Here is a 13,502-nt window from a genome sequence, read left to right as displayed (position 1 = left end):
GTCATGCAGAGCCAGCACTTTCTCACCCACTCTCATTTCGGTCAGGAGGCAGTGAACACATGCATGAGACCATCAGATAGTGAAAACATCATCTTAAAAGATCCTGCCTCTTGATTTCAAGGTTTTTGGACTCTCTTCATTTGGAACAAGTTGTGAATATTTTCAGTAAAACAAATTTTTCAACATGGTAAAAAAGTGAACCTCATAACATGAAAAAAAAAAGTTTTGTCATGTCTTTCTTATTTACATTAATGTGGTGTTGATATCTGAGAGAAAGAGTTTCCCTTAACTCATGAGAAGTTACAGTTTTCAGGGACAAGACTTTGTCAACTTTATGCAACATCAAAGAGGGACCAATGTTTATGTTTGAGTCATATAGTTATTATTTATGCTAACAGTAGGCTATATATCAAAAATATACCATTTAGAAATTAATTAAGAAACTAATTAATTATTAATTATCTACAAAGTAAATCTCTCACACTGTTTGACAGCTTGTGCTCATGATAGACCTATCTAGGTACAATCTATTTTCCTGTTAAGATGCTATTTATATGTAATTTAAATTAAGTTTAATTTATGGTACCTGTTGCCATAGTCTGGTTTATGGTTTAAATATGGATGGGCTAAATTTTCCAAAGCAGCATCCAACCATAAATCTTCACATAGGAAAATAATATGTTTATTTTACAGCAGCCTCACAATATACTTTTAAGAATTAAAGGAATGTTTTAATGACCCGTTTTAGAGGATTCTATTTGTAAAAATGTGTATATCAGAAGTGCAATAAAACATGTTATCACTACAGGCAGTAGGCCTAAAATGTCTCTGGCTGCTGATAGAGTAAAACGATTCCTCAAGCAGTAATGACTCTGCATTACACACAGACATTAAACATATTAACCTATTTTTGTTAAGTATTTTTTGGTCAACGACAACGCTTTTGGTTCAAATAAGTCAAATTAACATCAGGAATACTAGGCTACTTTGTGAAATACAGAGGTGGTAATAGCACTACTTCTATTGCTTTAAATGACCCGTGAATATTATTTTACCTGTGTTGAACTGGGGGGAGGACGCAACCATTCACGCCGACACAATAGGAACAGCAGACCGTGCGTAAATTGCATCTTCATTTGCATTCCTGGTCCAAAAATCATGCAAATCTTAATGAGACAGTCTCTATTGTGGCTGTAATTGAAAACCCATTCTTTGTTAATTACTGTTTCTCAAAGGCCTTGTCCGCAGTCACTGAGCTGAAACAAAAAAGTTATTGATTCTGGAGGTCGTGGGGTTTAAATGGACATCTAAAGTAATGTTTTATAGTTGGTTTGAGATACCACTTTCCTTGCCAAAGTTTATTCCTGTTCTATGTGGGATACCCTACATATAAAAAAAAAAAACAGCAGACCTATAAATGTAGGTTAAACGTGCAAACACACAGAGTCAGTAAACGGCATGAATTCACAAATTAGTAAATTATTGAGAACAGAAACAGACATATGCAGCGTCTATGTCTTTTATTACAACTCTCTGTAATGGGATATTAACGGCAATATAAAGTTTTCCATGCGTCTTGCATCTCATCGTTAACACTGTCCGTCATGAATTCAAATTCTCTGACCAAAGCTCCATTCACGAGCCGTGCATGCGGACATTGTGCAGATTAACTGCATTGCTTTCAAATGTGGGATTAATGCAGTTTTGTGTCAATTAGTCAAATTGAATGGATTTGAATTCCCCAAAGCTCTTGGCAAATATTGCTGCCACTTTTTATTTAGGATAACAGCCCAGGCCCATGCTGCATGCTGCCATCAGGCCTATTCTGCTCTGTTGAGTTATTTATTTGCTTCTTTTAAAATTTAACTATCAGGTTTAATACTGAATGTTAATGGAATGTTGTCAGATTTAAATCAAGCATTTGCTTTTAAATAATCCGATTTTATTATGTTTTTCAATTCTGACATTTTTTTTTCAGAGATAGCCTATAGGCTAATCTACTGTCTGTATCATATAGGCTATAAATCTATAGATAATGGGAGTTATGATAGATTAAATCACAGTTGATTTTTGGTGGAATTCGATTGTGTGAGAAGAATTTGTTTTTATTCATAGCAACACACGCACGACAGCCCGTTTCATTTTTGGGAGAAAAAGATTATCTAGCCCAATTAGATGGGCTGATTACATCCAGGTTATATCCCCCTATAGGACATCCACACATTTCCCACATTCAACAGTGTGATTGTGCAGCCGCGCGCCCTGAGAGCCCCTTGGGCTATGCAGCTTGCTGAGGCTGAAGCAGCAGGCTTTGCTGGTGGTCCTCCGTTCCTTAATTAGGAAATTAGCTGCACAGAGGCCCTCATTACCAAACCCCGGGTTACTCCTAGTTTTTTTTTCTTTTCCCGCTACTGGTCAATTTCCATAAGAAGATTACAAGCGGATCAGTTTTTAGATCTACCCAGATAAACAAATAACTGGTCTCTGAGAATTAGATGACTACTAATTGGACGTTAGTTTTGTGGCCCTTGCTCTGTTTATAACGCCCCATTGAACACGAAAATGAAATTCATGAAGTGATGTCTCTTTTCAGCTGATTAACTAGAACTATACGGCTGAGAGACCTGTTTTCCTCTCTTAAAGATATGAGTGAAAATGATGGCTTCATTCAGCTATTTGTTATATGCAGTCACATTAGCTAAGCATATGTGATTTAAAGTCTTACATTATTATTATTAACGCCATTTTATTTAGGCCTATTTTGTATTTGTTGTGTTTTATGTCATAAGCCCAGCCTGAGCAGATAACTAGACCTTTAATGATAATAGAATTTATAGCCTAATAATCTTCCATTTAAAACAAATTGCACTGCAGCATATAGCCTACAAAATTTAAATTGCCCGACCATTTTTTTTAAATCTTTATTTTCAAAACAAAGCATCCCAACCCGTCTATATCGCCTCCGTTCCTGGGAACAAAGTGGAGCAATGACTAATGACTGACAAGATATTATTAGGTCCACGTGATAAATTAATATATTGCTCAGAGGGAACACTGATACCGAATTCACCAATGATGCCATTTTATTTTTTAGATCTGATTTCTGGATTTGTATTTATTTATATCATTATTTTTGCCTGATCTTTGCTCTCCACAATAATAATAAATGATAAATGTAAACATAATTGACGCCCATGATACGCCTATGAGCTGTAAGGCTGCATGTGAAACTCATGGTCCTTCAGGTGGACTCGCTGCTCTGTGCCTATACAGTCAGTTTTGACGCTGTAAAGCTGGGTGAGGTGAAAATCCTCTGAAATGCACATGATAGAATGGTCCCAAGAGAGCTACTTTAAATACTGAGTATTGCTGGAGGTGTTAATTGACGTTTTCGATGGGCGATGCCCTTGTAATCATTAGCAGGTGTGAAGTTTGCCCTGTGGAGAAATCGGTTTCAACTGCGAAGCAGCGTGTCGGGTCGTTTGTAAAGAGACACATGTAAATGAAGGCCACTCCACGGTAATCATTTTAATAACCATTAGCACTGCAGAGGGAAAACAAGTCAGCAGACAGGAGCTGTCGATTTTAGCGATGAGCTATTACTGACACGACCGGCCTATTTGTTTGCCAATGCCTCAAAACAAACTTTTTTTCAGGGCTGGTTAAGAGATGGCCCGTCCCTCCACAAGAGGTCGTTGATGTATTAAGTTTTTGCAGCGGGTACCCTACACTGCAAAAAACACCCACGTTAGTTAACGCGTCATTTAATGTAGAATTGAGTATTGAAGTCTTATTTCTCTTAAAACAAGTGAATACACATGACAATCGGATGAGGTAATTTCACTTGTTTCAAACACAAATAAACTTGTTTCAGGAGATTCTTTGAATCAAGTGTCATTTTCTTTATACCAGTGCAGTGATCTGCTTTATTCTGTCCTGTTTCAAGATATTGACACTTTAGTGATATTGACAATTTAGTCAAATTGCATTGGAGACAAGCGGAATTATCTCACCCCATCGGCAGTTTTTTTTACTTGTTTTAAGAAAAAAATATATTTTAAGACTGAAAATGAGACTAAATGACTTGAGATGGACTTTTTTTTTTTTTTTTTTTTTTTCAGTGTACAGCGCCAAGGCAGACTGCAACACTCTTGAGACAAAGTTCTGCGGATGAGGTTTAAATCCGTGGAAATGTTGTAAGGCCACATTAAAAAGAAAATACATTTATAAAAAATAATTTAAATGTGTAGCCTATTATCAGACTGTTGGACTATTGTACCATAACAGAGGTGTCACAAGTTCAGGGTAAGTAAACTATATTCCAGAGTTTAGACAGATTTTTACTGCATGGTGGCTCCAGTTATCAAATGTTTTGTTAAATTCATGTGATCGTCAAAAATATCACAGAAAAAAAAATGCTTTTAACCGTATTTAATGATGGAAGGAAAAATATCTCAGCTAAAGACGTGGCATTTTTCCGATATGCTATGGCACTTTTTGGTCACAATATTTGCACCCAATATAAGAGGGTTTTTTGGCCTGTTGGGACCCGCCTCTGTAATTAAGTTATTGACACATCTCTTAAGAATTAAAGTCTGCAGCATGCATCATTTTCCACAATTTAAAAGTATAGTCAACTTCGTTTTATGCATGATTTGGCTCTGTCAGTTCCAAGATTCCTCTATCTAAACACGTCCCTTTAACATAATGTCCTGATTTGGTGTGTTTATAAAAAATTTTTTTAAAATAGATGCGATTACAGTTTACTGTTGCCGCAGGATAATCGCGAAAATGATTATTTGGTTTCAGTTTTCGTTTACTGCTCTGAATGAAGCACTACATCTGCTCCATTGTAAGACTATAGGCTGTAAATCTATCATGTTTTATTTCCTTACGGTCAGGTTGTAGAACTGTGCGTTTTAAAACTTTACCCCTCTTTCCTTCTACAACTCTAACCAAAACAGAGCGCTGTCCAGCTCAATTGGTTAGACGGTGCATGTGTGAGCTGCGCAGCGATTGGTCGGCGGCACCTCATTGTAATGCTGTCACTCAAATCACATGGTCTGGCCGCTATTAACAGATGAGCCTGGCGAACAAGTTTGCAGACTTCTGTTTCAGAGCCGTGGGGGACAGAGCAGCGCGCAGCGGACAGAAACCAGAAGCACCTGCAGACGCATTTGCCTCTTTGGGCAGAACTTTTTTTTTCCATCTTCTTATGAGACTGGTCAGTATCTCTACCTCTTTGACTTTTTCGGCGGTGTTGATTGTGAACTTTTTTACGTGCCTGTGAGTGAACACTTAAGTCGCCTGAATGTATAACATGATGGAAACCGAGATAAAGACCCCGCTCCCGCAGTCCAACTCGGGCTCGGCGCAGGGCGCAAAGAACAACAGTGCCAGCGACCAGGACCGGGTGAAGCGGCCAATGAACGCCTTCATGGTCTGGTCCCGGGGACAGCGGAGGAAGATGGCACAAGAAAATCCCAAAATGCACAACTCGGAAATCAGCAAGCGGCTCGGGGCTGACTGGAAACTTCTGACCGACGCTGAAAAGAGGCCATTCATCGACGAGGCCAAGCGCCTACGCGCTATGCACATGAAGGAGCATCCGGATTATAAATACCGTCCCCGCAGGAAGACCAAGACCTTGCTCAAGAAAGACAAGTATTCTTTGCCCGGGGGACTGTTGGCGCCAGGTGCCAATGCTGTCAACAACGCTGTCTCGGTAGGGCAGCGAATGGACAGTTACGCTCACATGAACGGGTGGACAAACAGTGCTTACTCCCTCATGCAGGACCAGTTGGCCTACCCTCAGCATCACAGCATGAACAGCCCCCAGATCCAGCAGATGCACCGATATGAGATGGCGGGGCTCCAGTACCCGATGATGTCCTCAGCGCAGACCTACATGAACGCAGCGTCCACGTACAGCATGTCTCCAGCCTACACGCAGCAGACCACCAGCGCCATGGGTCTGAGCTCCATGGCATCCGTGTGCAAGACCGAGCCGAGCTCACCGCCGCCGGCGATCACGTCCCACTCTCAGAGGGCGTGTTTGGGGGACCTGAGGGATATGATAAGCATGTACCTGCCTCCCGGCGGGGACAGCGCAGACCATTCCTCCCTGCAGAGCAGCCGGTTACACAGCGTCCATCCGCACTATCAGACCGCAGGGACTGGCGTCAATGGGACGCTACCCCTAACCCATATCTGAAAGCAGAAGAAAATAAAAGACTTCAAACTTAAAAGTACTTCGGATACTTGAACATTTTGGTTGCTAAAGAAACGACGTTCGGTAGTTTTGTTTAAAAACAATTTTATCTCAATATCTCCTGAGTTGTCCATTTTAAAAGCATTTTAAGACTACATATCATGGACCGAAACTGAACGTTGAGCCCATCAGAGTAAATTGCATTGCAAAGAGGCTTTTTATCACAAGTATAAGCAATCAACTTCTGTAGAAGAATTGGACTTCTATATTTTAAATAATGCCATATTTTCTCTGTATGAAAAGGCATGTGGCCTCATGAAGAGGCTGTTGTATTTCAGAAAAGCTGGATGGAGAGTCGGTTCATAAATGTTTACACTTAATTTGTAGAATGTCAGTTGTCTCGGCTGTGTCCAAATTTTGTAGTCTTTTTTTTTCCCCTCATGACCTATAGGTTTTAATGAAATGTTAAGACTGTGCGGGTCGCAAGCGCAAGTTTTATTTATAGTAAGATGTTTTTTTAGCTTGTGAACCCTCTGTTTTGTCACGTGAAAATGTTCCATTTTGTTTTGTGAATTTTTGTTCTGTGATGGTTTTGACAGTGTCACGTTTACTCATATCATGAACGGAAAGGTTTATTTAAACTGACGTTTCTACTTATTTTAAGACCATCCTCTATTCTTAAATGCTGAATAAATTTGTACGAAACATGATTTGTGACTCTTTTCTTTGTGTATAATATATGAGACTTGGAAATTGGGACTTGTCTATAGGGGAACGTTTAGTGAGCTTGATGGGTAAAATCTGTCAAGTATAGGAAATGCCTCCCAAGAATGAACTGAGCGTAAAATTGAAAAGCAAAGTGATTATCTTAGGCGATGTGTCAAACGAAGTGTGAAGAAGGAGATCTTAAACACACTGAATGAATGCCTGCTCCTGACTAACAACATTTTACAAACAAAAATATTGTGGAATTGACCAAACTGATGTAACTGACGTCACAACGAAGTTTGTTCACAACAGTTTCATTCTTAAATTTCCAAGTATTGCAGTATTTCCAATTTGATAACATTACGGATTTTAAGCTTTTTGAGAGGGACAGGCCCTAAGAACTGGGCCCGCTTATTCCTTCAGAAGCCTTTCACAATAATATTGATTACAGTATAGTGACAAATTATAATTTCCCCTCCTGCACGGCTGTTATTAACTCATGACTTAAAAACACAACATTCTAATATTGTTTTATTTTAAATAAATATAAATATACTAAATTCTTTGGTTAGGCTTGTGGAATTTCATTTGTGGTTTTGTTTTACTATGGTAGGCCTGATTTTGCTGGAACACAATTTTTTACACGTTTCTCATTAGTTTTGGAATTTAATGTTCCTAGATAAATGTAGTCTACAGCTTTCTTCAGTGTGGTTTCTGAGTTTGATATTTAAGTATTTGCTGCATAGGAAAGCTGTATTTGTTTTTGCCTTATCTAACCATTAATATTTCTAGCTCCTTTTCACACAGTTAAGTTCAACCAATTCATTCTGAACTTAATTCAATATTTACTTTAGTTGAAGATAGACTATATCAACATTTTATTTGGGTCCACTGGCTGTCATCAACACAGATGCCACAATCAATATGAATGCATTGTTCACATTTCATGATTTTATATTAAGTATTTGCACAGGTATTATAGCTTATTTTTTTTAGTCTCTAAAAAAATCTCTAAAATAAAGAGCATCACCACCACATCACTTCCCATTCATGGTGGTGTAAAATTCCCCATCGGTTTCACAAATATATTTTATAAAAGGCGTGAACATGCCACATAACATATATGAGATGTTTTCTGAAACTTGTGTTGAAGTTTGTAAATGTAATTTATATTGTGTGTCAATCTTGATGTGCCAAATTATAATTGGTGACATTCTATTTGACAAACAGAATAAAACAGTTAATAAATGACTCCTGTGTGTATCAAATTAATTTTTAAAGTGATCAGTTTTGGTGTCTATATAGATCTACACAGGTGATTTCTGATGTGCACAGACAGAACTTTTTGGTGTGTTGATGCTCTCATGAGCATTTTGAACATTGTGTAATATGTGAGCACCAGGCTGTTCTACATCTCCGAGTTGGTTCTCTTATAATTTAGTGCTGACTGAAGCAACTTTTACGAGGTGGATCTTAAGTTTCATCAAATTATACTGAAAACGCATTACATTCATTCACATATACTTGTCAGGGACACTCTTCCAGGTCCCTGAAACTTACTGCGGCTGACACCGTTATACTGCAGCGGTGTTTTGAAAAAGAGACGGGCCTGCTATTGCAAAGCACCTTGGGATAAATAAGCCCCGGCCACCAAGAGGGCCGAAGTACTGGCGGTCCTGCTGGCCTTCCCACACTCCCTGTAGGATTTGATCCACAGCTCAGCACAGCGGCCTGGATTAGCCCCACGCACCTTTGTGGAGGGAAAGATTATCCAGACCTCCCTGCATTCACTGACAGGGTCTTAAGTCACTCTACCGCGCCAGCAGCCACCCGTCACCTAATCACACTCTCCAACTCATTTTTTTGCAATTAAGCAGCTTTTCTCTTCCTGCTCCTCTGTGTCAGAGGCGTTTGCTGTGGGCTGGACAGAGTGATGTTTTTTTGTCATTTGTCAAAATATGCACCATCAGAAAATTATGTAACCCCAGAATCACCTTCAACTTCACAACTCCTTTGATAAATAGGCAGCGCTCTCTGGGTTACTTTTCGATATGAATGTCAAGGCTCCCTACTTAAAATATGATGCCAGCCCTGTTTTAAGCTTTACCATATCATTGTAGCAAAACAGTCCTTATATAATCTATCCAGAAAAGCTTGTCTTCCCCACATGATCACCGGGATTTGCTTTTCTAGAAATCGCATGCCTAATTCTGATGACGGTTTGGGAGTGAAAATGTGTGTTTGGAGAAAGGTGTGTAGACCCTGCATGGCTATTGATTGTGTTTGAATGTTCTGGCAGTGAGGCCATCCGTGTTAGGCTAGGGTCCCCCCTCCCTCTCCCCCTGCTGAGCGCCCGGAGGGCCTCTCTCTCCTGTCATGTGGAGCTCTGTGCCCACTCAGCAAGTGCAGGCATATCCCACTTCCATCTGCCTATGACCTCACAGGCCCTGTTTGTTTAACCCCCTCTCCAAAAACTAACCTAATTATAGCCCTGTAGAACATGGATTCAGCGGATTCCCAGTGGATTCTGCCACTGTGTCTATCCGCGTATATGTCTGTGAGAGCGTGTTTGCAGTGTATGCAAGGCTCCAGCAGCACAGCAGTAGTGCCATAGGCAGTATATCAGTCAATCCTGTTTTTCACTGGTGTCTCTCCTCATCTTATGTCAAGACATGCCCTGCCACTTTCATGTCTTGTGGGAGTATGTGAACAAGGTGGTAAAAGGAATACGAGTGTGTTAAGAGTGCCTTTTACGTCAGTGTGATGAGTGGAAAACTCTAAAAAACTGGCTGACAGACTGACGTTGGTGACATCACAAACTCGTCTGCTCGACCGGCTTGGCAACTTGCAACACACCTTCTTCCAAAAATACACAGACCTTTTGCATAATCTCAAACTCAAATCTGGAACCTCCTCTGGGGTACAGATTGAACAGATTAGGACACGTCACATAACAGCATAGTTTTGAGTGTAACGGAAATGGCTGTGTAGGGGTTGCACCTACGTTGAGAAAAAACAAGCTAGTGTGTGTGCTTGCCAGAGTCAGGTTGTATTGATCTGCTGTGGCTGGGATCTCCAGGAAGCCTGGAGGGGCCTAGAGAGGCCTGTCCAGCTTGGGCAGGCCTGTCCAGAGCGGTGAGACTAGTGTGAGGTACTGAGATTGACAGCAGAGGGGTGTGTGTGTGTGTGTGTGTGTGGAGGTGCGGGGGTTGGGGGTGGGGGTTAATCTCCCTGAACTGGGGCAGATGTTGTTAACGAGCTCCTCTCAGGTCGGCTCCCTGCGTGGGAAAATGGCATCAAATCCTCCTGGGGTCAGGGCTTTTGGGCTGACCCACTGAGAGCCATCCCTCTCCACTGCACCGTCCTCTCAAGCCTCCTTCACTCACTCACCCACTCACTCACTCAGTGACAGCACTTACTAAAGACACTAGAAAATCACATTTGACCATTTTTATACCTCTCCTCTTTAAGTACATCCCCAGTTTTCATTTTCAATTCCTTGCCTGAATGTATATGAGGACCAACAGACTTGTTCCATAATGCAAATGTCTCGTTAATGATAGCTATGGTTGGATCGCTGTGCCTTACACAACCACAAAGAATGCTGAGTGGGAAATGCTTCAAAGGCAAGCACACCGCCACTCTAGAAATTGTGTAGGCCCAGGAGCTAGTTACTTGTATTGATGTAAATGATTTAAATGAAGGGTTTGAAGACTTTCAGGCATGCAAGCTATGGGGTGGGGAACCTAAAGAACTCAAGAGTCCAAAATTAAATTTTCATTGATTTTCCAATCAAACAAACAAATGAGGTTTAATATGTTGTGAATGGTGTGTTCTTGCTGCAATAGTCAGAGCGTTGGCATACTTGTGTAATGTTGGATTAGTGCTGAAACCATTTGATTTAAACAAATAATTCTGTTTGCCTTTGATCCGATATAAGGGATCTCTGGTGACGGATATGTTTAGCTTGGAGACACTAATACCTGTGTTACTCAGCATGGTTGGACTAAATTCCATATAAAATCTTGTAAATTCAGGGAATCCACTAACAATCTATCTTAAAAGTTGCACTGTCACAGTGTATATTTACATTTAGTAAAATTATTTCACAGAGTTGGTAAACTTTCCAGCAGGCCTTCATCCATGCCCTAACTTGTATACTGTACATGTCACACACATGAGTCAGCTGTGCTGAGGGTGTGTTGGGTGACCTCCAGTGCTACACTGGGGTTACCTCTCATCAGCGATACCCAGAGTGGGCCGATCCCTACACCAGAACACGTCAACACACCAGCTTTCAGGTTTATCTAGACTTAGGTTTAAATGTGAGGGTCATCCATTACGGTGTCTCACTCTGTAGGTGTGTTTACTTTGGCCCAGCAGGTGTGTGTGAATATGAGACTTGTCAAATATGAGACAGGCTTACCCTCTCTTTGTCCTAAACAAAACAAACATAAATCACACGAACAGATGAAATGGGAGAATTCCATATTGTTGCTGCCCGAGTTGTATATTTAGAGAATATAATAAGGTGATTTTTTGACCTTTTTGTTCAAGTAAGCACTGTAGAGCTTCATTTGAACTTGTTTTTGAAAATGTCGGTAATTGTGGTTGGAGGCAGATGTGTAAAAACACACACACACACACACACACACACACACACACACAGAGCCAAGAGCGAAACCGGATTAAGAAGCTTCCTCCTGAATAACCTGTAGGGGCAATTACATACAAACGGTTGGCTCCAATGTGCGCCAGGGAAAGCCCAGGCATCAAGCGAGGCTCTCTAGTGTAAAAGTGTGGCCGCTGCAGATGGTTCCATTTTGTAGCGCACATTACTTTGTCTATGAACACTGGAGCATATAGCGTGGCTCTTAATTCGCTAAACCAGAGTTCTGACCCCACTTTTGACCTGTCTTGGAAGCCTAGAAAATGGGGCCAAGTGTATATGTGCCGAGCTTGACGTACATATGCCTAGGGACAGTGAGCTGAGTATGGGATTGTGGCAAGACAATGCGGTGCGGGGCATATGGAGTTAGGGGGGCGATGTGGGAGCAGATTAGGCCTCTCATCTAGGCCACAGATATTGATTAGTGTTGGTTGAGGACAGTGAGAAGGAACACAGATTGACAGATACACAATGGTGGTGTGGTGAGTCTGCTCCATCAGAAGCCCTCTGATCATATTGCTATTGTCAGGAACTGTGTTCATTCAGTACGCACATAACCTGTACCACCCCCACCCCCCCACCCCCCCCACACACACACACGCTCGAACCCCCCGCTCCCCACCACCACAAAAACAAAAACATGCACACTTGCACATATACACATGCACATGCACAAGGTATGTTCTCAAACACAAAGGTATAAAGATTTATTATCCCAGGGGAACTGGTCAGGATGGGGGTACATAGTCTTTTAGTGTAGTCTGGTCTGTGTGTGTGTGGTTTATGGGTGAGTGTAACCCTGGGAACATGGGGGGAGGTGGGACACCCTCAGCTACGGGTCAGTCCTGACTGACTCTGTCACTTATTGATTAGTTGCCATGGAGAGTTAGTCAGGCCATCTCTCTTGGAGGTGTGTCCCTGAGGGCCAGCACTGCCCAGATGAGCCTGTGGAGGCTTTGTCTGCAGGGGGTTGGTGTGTGTAGGTTGGTGTGTGTATGTCTGTGTATGTTGTGTGTGTGTGAGTTTGTGACCTCGCTAACTCTCTCTCCCACTCCCATCGTCCTCATCCCTACTCTTTTTGTCCCCTCACTTACTTTTCCTTGTGTTTTCAGGGTTTGTGCATCAGTGGGTGAGTGGCTCTCCTGAGTGGACCAAACCCCAGCTAATCTGCAGTACAGCCTATTTTCTATCTTTGTGAAACTGCATCCATATTTATGCATACACCTAGTCCCACGGGACCTGTAATAATGGGGATTGTAAATAAATTGTCCAAACTTATTGAGCTGTGAAATCCCCTTCATAGCCCTTGAATTTGCCTACTCATATGATCCCCTTCTCATCTCTATACTTGTATTGTCATGGTTCCTATGAAATCTCAGAAGGAGGGGTGGCGTGGGTGGAGGGGTGGCGTTGGGTGCGGGGGGGTGGATCAGTTCATCCGTCCTGGATGGTCAGGATTTAGTGGTGCCAGGGTTCCACCTGCAGTAGCTGATGGCTCCACTAACAGCCCAGTGGGGGACAATGGTGGGGAGGGAGGGGGTCTAGTGGGCTCTTCACACCTCTGGGGCCATTAATATGTCCTCTCTGGGACAATTAGGAGGTCTGGGCCTACAGGTGAGGAACAAGGCAAGTATACCTGTACGAAGTTTTGAGAGAAGTTGACAGTGCTACGAGCTCTGTAGTGTTTTGACTGTAGCTGTAAAATCCCTGCCTCTGGCCCAGCTATTATTGCAACAGAGCAGTTTTTATTAAGATCGGACAGCCTCGATGCTTCTCCTGTCGGAGCATTTATGGCTTACTGTCAATTTTTATATGGTTTAAAGTTTAATCCATGTAGTGAGAAAGTAATCTTTTAGACTTGATTTTCTTCACTCACTTAAAATAGTAATTTTGTTGTCAGAGTGAAACGCAAAC

The 13,502-nt window shown here is 41.6% G+C and overlaps 1 protein-coding gene across 1 annotated transcript; it reads left to right on the top strand.

Annotated features, from left to right (window-relative positions):
* The first annotated feature begins 5,096 nt into the window (after positions 1-5,096).
* On the top strand, positions 5,097-7,114 carry sox3 (SRY-box transcription factor 3). Its single transcript, XM_071518203.1, has one exon. It carries the CDS (start codon positions 5,312-5,314, stop codon positions 6,212-6,214), a length of 903 nt encoding a protein of 300 aa, XP_071374304.1. The 5' UTR covers positions 5,097-5,311; the 3' UTR covers positions 6,215-7,114.
* The last annotated feature ends 6,388 nt before the right edge of the window (positions 7,115-13,502 follow it).

The sequence above is a fragment of the Centroberyx affinis genome, unplaced genomic scaffold (assembly GCF_046629955.1).
Source record: "Centroberyx affinis isolate AG114_WGS23_722 - 3 ecotype Tasmania unplaced genomic scaffold, CSIRO-AGI_Caff_v1 ptg000557l_1, whole genome shotgun sequence".
NCBI lineage: Eukaryota > Metazoa > Chordata > Actinopteri > Beryciformes > Berycidae > Centroberyx > Centroberyx affinis.
The sequence above is the reverse complement of the archived record's forward strand: the minus strand, read 5'-3'. Positions and strand labels throughout refer to the sequence as shown.